General features: G+C 39.3%; 1 protein-coding gene across 1 annotated transcript; it reads left to right on the top strand.

Annotated features, from left to right (window-relative positions):
• The first annotated feature begins 1,386 nt into the window (after positions 1-1,386).
• Positions 1,387-8,425, top strand: LOC146505810 (carbonyl reductase [NADPH] 1-like). Its single transcript, XM_085182434.1, has 6 exons — positions 1,387-1,504; positions 5,570-5,739; positions 5,844-5,951; positions 6,222-6,430; positions 6,991-7,044; positions 7,298-8,425. Exons 1-6 carry the CDS (start codon positions 1,392-1,394, stop codon positions 7,469-7,471), a joined length of 828 nt encoding a protein of 275 aa, XP_085038560.1. The 5' UTR covers positions 1,387-1,391; the 3' UTR covers positions 7,472-8,425.
• The last annotated feature ends 392 nt before the right edge of the window (positions 8,426-8,817 follow it).

The raw sequence follows: 8,817 nt of genomic DNA, 5'->3' as shown, positions 1-8,817 counted from the left end.
ATACTGGTCTTTGAAGGGAATGCAGGAATCTCAGAACAATGAAACAGCAAAACAACATAGGAATCAAAGACCTATGTCTTTATCCTGTCTTCCTTCTCTCACCCCAACCAATCACAGCAGATGGCCCCGCCCCTCCCTGAGCCTGGTTCTACCGGAGGTTTCTTCCTGTTAAAAGGGAGTTTTTCCTTCCCACTGTCGCCAAAGTGCTTGCTCATAGGGGGTCATATGATTGTTGGGCTTTTCTCTGTATCTATGAAGCGCCTTGAGGCGACATTTGTTGTGATTTGGCGCTATATAAATAAAATTGAATTGAATTGAATTGAAAGACCTACAGAGGTCAGAGGGTGCCTGTTTTAAATTGTAGGGCCTTTCTGTGTGGTATTTGCATGTTCTCCCTTCAGGTATACCAGCTTCTTTCCACAGTGCAAAGGCACGCATGGCACATTAATTATTCTAAACCGGCCATTTAGAAAGGCAGAAAACAAACTAACAATATCAAATTAGCATCTATTTATTTATTTATTGAATTAACCCAGAGGTAACTGAGATTTAAAGAAGGTTCGTAAGAGGCGTTGAGGGGTGGATGTGGCTTCCTACTACTGCTTTGAATATAAAGACTACTTAGCTGTAAGATGGCTAAGTAGTAGCAATAACAAATGCTGCTTTTAACAGTTGAAGTGGTTATGCATGCTTAAATAACAAATCCCAGCAGTTTCAGAATGCTCCAGCCATTTTCACTTTGAATAAATCACATGTTTTATTATGTTTTCTCGTCTTAGGTAAAACAGGACATGATATAGTGTGATAACAGATGTCCAAAAACAAGAGCATAAAAACCTCAAAAACACCTGAAATGTTCATCACGGCGGATTCATCCATTTCTTCATGTCAGATTGCCTGTTGATATATAAATTGATCAGTAGTTCAAAATTTGGCATATACATATATTACAAGGGAAATGACTTGATCCACTTGATCTGATGGATTAAATATGAAACATGTGTAAGGCTTAAAATACATTATACGTACATATTCATTACTTTTGTATTCTGGGATTTGTTGGTGTTTAGAGATATTTCTGTCTGTTTCTTTGTGCTCAGATGTATTCTAGCCTCCCCAATATCTCTTTGGATCTTCTCAAGTCTTTGTTTCTGTGTTATATGTTGTTGACTGAAGGTGAAAAATAAAATTTTCTAATTAACCTGCTAGTTCCCAAGTACAGAGTTGTGCACATGTAAGAAAAATGCATATGATCATGATATGAGGTTCAAAGTGGTTGACTGATAGCGAAAGTGCAAAGTGGAGTGAACTGTGACCTAAAGCTGGCTCTTTTTTTGGCTAATGTAATAATGTGATCACCCTGTGTGTTTAATAGTCACTTGTTTTCTTACATGTCAACCAAGGTTGCCGTGGTCACCGGCAGTAACAAAGGCATCGGTCTGGCTGTCGTCCGAGCGCTTTGCAAGCAGTTCAATGGAGACGTTTACATCACCTCCAGAGATGTGTGAGTATCTTTACCTGGTACCACCTGGACCGAGCCTGGGTCACGTGGGACAAATATAACTGCAGTCACATCCTTAACTGCAATCTATGTGGATTTAATAGCACTTGTGGACATTATTACAATATCCTTGAAGTTTTAAAGTTTTGGGGAAAATGTAATATTCATGTAAATATTCATGAATATTCACCAACTGCCAGAGTTAATGTCAATGTCAATTTTATTTCTATAGTACATTTAAAACAACGTAGTTGACCAAAGTGCTTTACAGCTTAGTTAATGAACAGAAAATACAATACGCTGTGACAACATAAACAAAAAACTTAACGGTACACAAACTGAATTCTAATTAAAGGCCAAGGTGAAAAATTGAGTTTTAAGATGGAATTTAAAAGACTGTTTCAACTCTGAAGTATGAATATCGAGTGGCGAGTTATTCCAGAGTCCAGGGGCTGCAACAGCAAAGGCCCCATCCTCTCTATGGTTTAATCGAGACTTCGGTTGTACTAAGAGCATCTGGCTCGATGATCTCAGTGCTCCTTTGAGGTGCTGAGTCCCATACCATTTAAAACTTTGAAAGTAAAAAGTAAAAGAATCAGGGGGCCAGTGCAAATTTGCTAAAGCTGGAGTGATCACTCCTCCTGACACCTGTTAAAAGACATGCTGCAGCACTTTGGACTAACTGCAAGTGATGGCGAGATGAATGTTCAAGACCCAAATAAAGAGAACTGCAGTAGTCGAGTCTAGTGGAGATGTAGGCATGAATACGTTTTTCAAGGTCATCTGAAGGAAGATTCAATTCAATTCAATTCAATTCAATTCAATTTTATTTATATAGCGCCAAATCACAACAAATGTCGCCTCAAGGCGCTTCATAGATACAGAGAAAAGCCCAACAATCATATGACCCCCTATGAGCAGCACTTTGGCGACAGTGGGAAGGAAAAACTCCCTTTTAACAGGAAGAAACCTCCGGCAGAACCAGGCTCAGGGAGGGGCGGCCATCTGCTGCGACCGGTTGGGGTGAGAGAAGGAAGACAGGATAAAGACATGCTGTGGAAGAGAGACAGAGATTAATAACAGATACGATTCAATACAGAGAGGTCTGTTAATACATAGTGAGTGAGAAAGGTGACTGGAAAGGAAAAACTCAATGCATCATGGGAATCCCCCGGCAGCCTACATCTATTGCAGCATAACTAAGGGAGGATTCAGGGTCACCTGGTCCAGCCCTAACTATATGCTTTAGCAAAAAGGAAGGTTTTAAGCCTAATCTTAAAAGTAGAGATAGTGTCTGTCTCCTGAATCCAAACTGGAAGCTGGTTCCACAGAAGAGGGGCCTGAAAACTGAAGGCTCTCCCTCCCATTCTACTTTTAAATACTCTAGGAACAACAAGTAGGCCTGCAGAGCGGGAGCGAAGTGCTCTAATAGGGTGATATGGTACTACAAGGTCATTAAGATAAGATGGGGCCTGATTATTTAAGACCTTGTATGTGAGGAGCAGGATTTTGAATTCAATTCTGGATTTAACAGGAAGCCAATGAAGGGAAGCCAAAACAGGAGAAATATGCTCTCTCCTTCTAGTCCCTGTCAGTACTCTTGCTGCAGCATTTTGGATTAACTGAAGGCTTTTCAGTGAGTTTTTTGGACATCCTGATAATAATGAATTGCAGTAGTCCAGCCTGGAAGTAATAAATGCATGAACTAGTTTTTCAGCGTCACTCTGAGACAGGATATTTCTAATTTTAGAGATGTTGCGCAAATGGAAGAACGCAGTCTTACATATTTGTTTAATATGTGCGTTGAAGGACATATCCTGGTCAAAAATGACTCCAAGGTTCCTCACAGTGTTACTGGAGGCCAAGGTAATGCCATCCAGAGTAAGAATCTGGTTAGATACCATATTTCTAAGCTTTTCAGCGCCGAGTACAATGACCTCAGTTTTATCTGAGTTAAGAAGCAGAAAGTTAGTGGCCATCCAAGTCTTTATGTCTTTAAGACATTCCTGCAGTTTAACTAATTGGTGTGTGTTATCTGGCTTCATGGACAGATAGAGCTGGGTGTCATCTGCATAGCAGTGAAAATGTATGCTATGTCTTCTAATGATGCTGCCTAGGGGAAGCATGTATAATGTAAACAGAATTGGTCCTAGCACCGAACCCTGTGGAACTCCATAATTAACCTCAGTGTGTGAAGAGGACTCTCCATTTACATGCACAAATTGGAGTCTATTAGATAGATATGATACAAACCACTGCAGTGCAATACCTGTAATACCTACAGCATGTTCTAATCGCTCTAATAGAATATTATGGTCAACAGTATCGAATGCTGCACTAAGGTCAAGAAGGACAAGCACAGAGATGAGTCCACTGTCAGAGGCCATAAGAAGATCATTTGTAACCTTCAATAAAGCTGTTTCTGTGCTGTGATGAACTCTGAAACCTGACTGAAACTCTTCAAATAAACCATTCCTCTGCAGATGATCTGTTAGCTGTTTGACAACTACTCTTTCAAGGATTTTTGATATGAAAGGAAGGTTGGAGATTGGCCTATAATTAGCTAAGACTGCTGGGTCTAGAGATGGCTTTTTGAGTAAAGGTTTAACTACAGCCAGCTTGAAGGCCTGTGGTACATAGCCGATTATTAGAGATAGGTTGATCATATATAAGATCGAAGAATTAATCAATGGCAGGACTTCTTTGAGCAGTTTTGTAGGAATGGGGTCTAAAAGACACGTTGATGGTTTGGAGGAAGTAATTATTGAAGTTAACTCAGAAAGATCGATTGGAAAAAAAGAGTCTAACTTAACATCAATGGAACTAAGAGTAGCTGTAGATAATATTACATCTGTGGGATGATTATTGGTAATTTTTTCTCTAATGATAAAAATTTTATTTGTGAAGAAGTTCATGAAGTCATCACTAGTTAACGTTAAAGGGATGGTTGGCTCAACAGAGCTCTGACTTTTTGTCAGCCTGGCTACAGTGCTGAAGAGAAACCTGGGGTTGTTCTTATTTTCTTCAATCAGTGATGAGTAGTAAGCTGTTCTGGCTTCGCGGAGGGCTTTCTTATAAAGCAACAAACTATTTCTCCAGGCTAAATGATGAGTTTCACTTTGGCAATTTCACTGAACTGATAAAAATTGGTCTACACAACTGTGGACGCTTGCTTCTCTAATTTAAAAGCGCTATCTAAAAACACTCCAAGATTTCTTACAGTCTGGGAATGATGACAGGAACGAGGACCGAGGGTATCTGTTAACTTATCCAAAGGGGTATGACTTCCAAAATCAATAACTTCAGTCTTATTTTCATTTAGGGTAAAAAAGTTCTGTGTTAACTAGTCTTTAACATCATGTATACAGATAGTTAAACAGTGGGACAGACACATCCAATCCAATGGATGGCATCAGCATAACTGTGAAAGGGAATGTGTGGCATTTCTTTTTATATATATATATATATATATATATATATATATATATATATATATAAATTTTATTTTCAGTCACAGCAGCATGTTAATAACAAAACATTGAACACACAATAGTTTGCTGTTCAGTATTTACAATACCCCAAAAGATAACAGAAATAGAGAAGGAAAACAAACAAACAAACCAAAAAAACCCTACAAAACAACAAAAAACAAACAAACAACAACAAACAAATATAAAAATAAAATGTATAAGGGACATTCAGTGTACAGTTAACTATGATAGTGATATAGAGATATGGCATCCGGTCATGATAAGGTGGTCATTTTAAATGTTTCCATGTACATCAGGAATGGTTGCCATGCCTTAGAATGTGTGGCATTTCTGATCGGCGTGCATAAAAAAAAGCAAAATTTTATGGAAAACTTTCACTTAGAATAAATATTAAAGTGTCCTTTACATTTTAATATTAGCACTTTACTTTGGTCAGTGCTAGCTGTTTTTAAAGTTCTTTAAAAATAAAGTTGGCTTGGCTTTATGGAAATGTAAGATCAAAAGGAAAAGAGAGTTAAAAAAAACCCACTGAGCACTGAGAGTAACAGGTAATGAAACCTTTTTCGTCCTTTTGCAGAGGTCGGGGTGAGGAAGCAGTGAAGACTCTGAACTCAGAGGGACTCAAACCCAAGTTCCACCAGCTGGACATCAATGACTTGAACAGCATTAAAAATGCTGCTGCCTACTTTAAAGGGAAGTATGGAGGAGTGGACATTCTCATCAATAATGCTGGAATAGCATTCAAAGGTAGAATCATAAACTTATACTGATGGATCCACATATACAATAATCTGAAACTGCAGCTATAAATTGAAATTGATGATTCAACACGTTATCTCTTTTCCTTTTAGCGTCAGACACAACTCCATTCGGTGTCCAGGCAGAGGTGACCCTGAGGACAAACTTCTTTGCCACCAGAGACGTGTTGACTCACTTCTTGCCGCTCGTCAAAGCTGGAGGTACAGATGCAGAGCCAGTCTACTGCTGCTCAAGCTTTTTGGTTTTTATTTTAATAAAAATATTCAGACTCCTTCAGATTCAGACTAACTGTAAAGCATGGTGGAAGTAGCATCATGCTAGGTGTTGCTTTGGAGCACAGTGAGAGGTAATTACTACTGATGGTTTCAATAAAACCTAGAGGAAAGAATGGGAAGTCCTACACCACAAACACTGAATAGAAGTGAAGCATGGTACTGAGTGCTTTAGGCATCTGATTGTATGTGTTGTAGGGCGTGTGGTGAACGTCTCCAGCATGCTTAGCGCCAGCGGTTTGAAACAGTGCAGCCCAGAACTCCAGCAACGTTTCCGCAGTGAGGACATCACAGAGGACGAGCTGGTGGCTCTGATGCAACGATTTGTTGATGGGGCCAAGAAAGGAGAACACAAGCAAGGCGGCTGGCCTGATATGTCGTATGCAGTATCCAAAATTGGAGTGACGGTACAACTGAACACTTTGTCTTTAGATTTTTACCTGACGAGGTTGCAAAATATGCTCAAAAAATGAGCACAGTGGTCAGCACTGTTGCCTCACAGCAAGAAGGTCGTGAGTTCAATTCCACCTTCAGGCCGGGGTCTTTCTGTGTGGAGTTTGCTTGCGTGGGTTCTCCCCAGGTACTCCGGCTTCCTCCCACAGTCCAAAGACATGCACTTTGTGGGGATAGGTTAATTGATTAATCTAAATTGCCCACGGGAGTGAGTGTGAGTGTGAATGGTTGTCTGTCACTGTGTGTTAGCCTTGTGACAGACCCCGCCTCTCGCCCTATGACAGCTGGGGTAGGCTCCAGCATCCCCCGCAACCCTGAAAAGGATAAGCAGAAGCGAATGGATGGGATGGAGGTTGAAAAATGGAGGAATATTCAGATAGGCCAGGCTAAAGTCAACCTGCAAATTCATTATTCCAAACTTGATCCCTGAACATTTGCCAAACTTCAATTAAAATGCTTTTGCTTTAGTTTTAAATTCTTGAATCTCATTCATTATGTTTGTTTGTGTTTTAAGGTACTATCTATGATTCATGCTCGTCGTCTGTCTAAGGAGAGACCAAAAGATGGGGTAACGGAAATTTTTGATCTTAAAATCAAATTATAAACAACTGTCTTGATTCTTCTATGCTGTGCAGCAGACCAGTATGTTTTATTGATATAGTGCCAAACCACAACACCAGTTGTCTCAAGGCACAAATATTGTAACGTAATAACAGTGTGGAAATAAATTAAACAGGACTTAATATGATATTATGTATTCTTAAACATTTTGTTCTGTCTTTGAAGCCTCCCTTCTTATACTTGTTATTCTTCTTTTACAGATCTTGATTAACGCATGCTGTCCAGGGTGGGTACGCACTGAGATCGCTGCGCCAGGTGCCCCAAAGTCACCAGACGAGGGCGCCATAACACCGGTCTACCTGGCCCTGCTTGCCCCCGGAGCCACTGAGCCTCATGGAAAGTATGTCTCCGATAAGGAAGTTCAGCCATGGTGATAGAAAGTTGAATATATAATGACATAAAAAAATGTACAAAAACAATGTAGTTATTTTATAAGTTTATACTTTTTCTTGCCAGAATGAAATTTGTAATATTTAAGGCCATAATGTGATACATTAGATCTAAAAACGCCCGTATCACACAGCTAAAACCAAAACGTTTGTTAGGTTAAATCCATCAATTTAAAAATGATGTTCTGATAACTGACAGTGTTCAACTGATGAAAACAAAATGTAGCTATATTTTTTTTCTTACGTGTTTTAACAAGTGAAAAGTAAACTTGCTGTTTCTGAATGAAGATATTTAAAAAAAGAAAATAAAATGCTTGTTATTAAAACTTTACTGTGATTTTTTTAAAACAATAGATTGACTTTAGGTTGAAAATGTTTTTGTAAGAACATAATAGGTTTATGGCTACAATGTAATTTTATTTATATAATAGAAAATTACAACATTGTGAATAGTTGTCAAAAAGCAGTGAGCTTGAGGTGTGAATCAGTTTTTAAAGCAACTTGTCTGGGGTGTAGAATAGGTCACACGTTGTACCCATACTGCTGGTGTTTTGCTTATCGGGGCAATGTAGAGCAGAACCACAAAGGAAGCTAAAACATAAACATCCTGTCATGAGAAAATGCTGTTTGCTGGACAAAAGCACATACTCTGTTCTAAGCCTCATACTTTTATATGTCCGTAGTGCTAGAGATGCAGTTATATGCTCCATGTTGGTCTTTGACCCTCTTGCTGAATGTGTAGCTGCAGCAGAGGATAGTGCCTCTAAATGTGCAGAAACGCTGGTTTGCAAACTGCACAATGTGATCGGACCAATAGAACAAACTCTGGCTGCATGATTAGACGCGCAGAGAACTTTTTGATTTGCGTGACTTGACGGTTGACTCGAGTACAGCTGCAGAAATCAGGATCAAGATTAACTCAGCTCTGCCAAGTTCACATGAGAGTAACTGGGTGTGTCTGTTTCTTTAGTTTGTAGAATTCAATAGTTGATGTTTAATCAGCAGGTTCTTGCTCACATATTTAACTAAAAGAATATATGTTACAGAATGGCAGCTCCAGAGGCCACAGAGATAAAGCAAACACTGTTTTGCCTTCATTTTTATAAATGCATCAGATTAACAGAAAGATACGTTAGTTTAAACTTCCACACCCTTCCACATAACCTGTACAACTTGCTTTTGTGCTGCGCGGGACTCACTTGAAAGGCCTTGACAGGCCTAAGGATTGTGCAGCATATCAGCGATGGATGTTTTTAAGGACAATGCAGTCATTAATACGGACTAGCTTAAAGCAGTGGAATGAAAATTTGATGATGTGCCCTGACTCTTTG

Source organism: Neolamprologus multifasciatus, chromosome 13 (genome assembly GCF_963576455.1).
Source record: "Neolamprologus multifasciatus chromosome 13, fNeoMul1.2, whole genome shotgun sequence".
Classification (NCBI taxonomy): domain Eukaryota; kingdom Metazoa; phylum Chordata; class Actinopteri; order Cichliformes; family Cichlidae; genus Neolamprologus; species Neolamprologus multifasciatus.
Note: the sequence above shows the minus strand (reverse complement) of the source record. Positions and strands in the feature narration are given on the sequence as shown.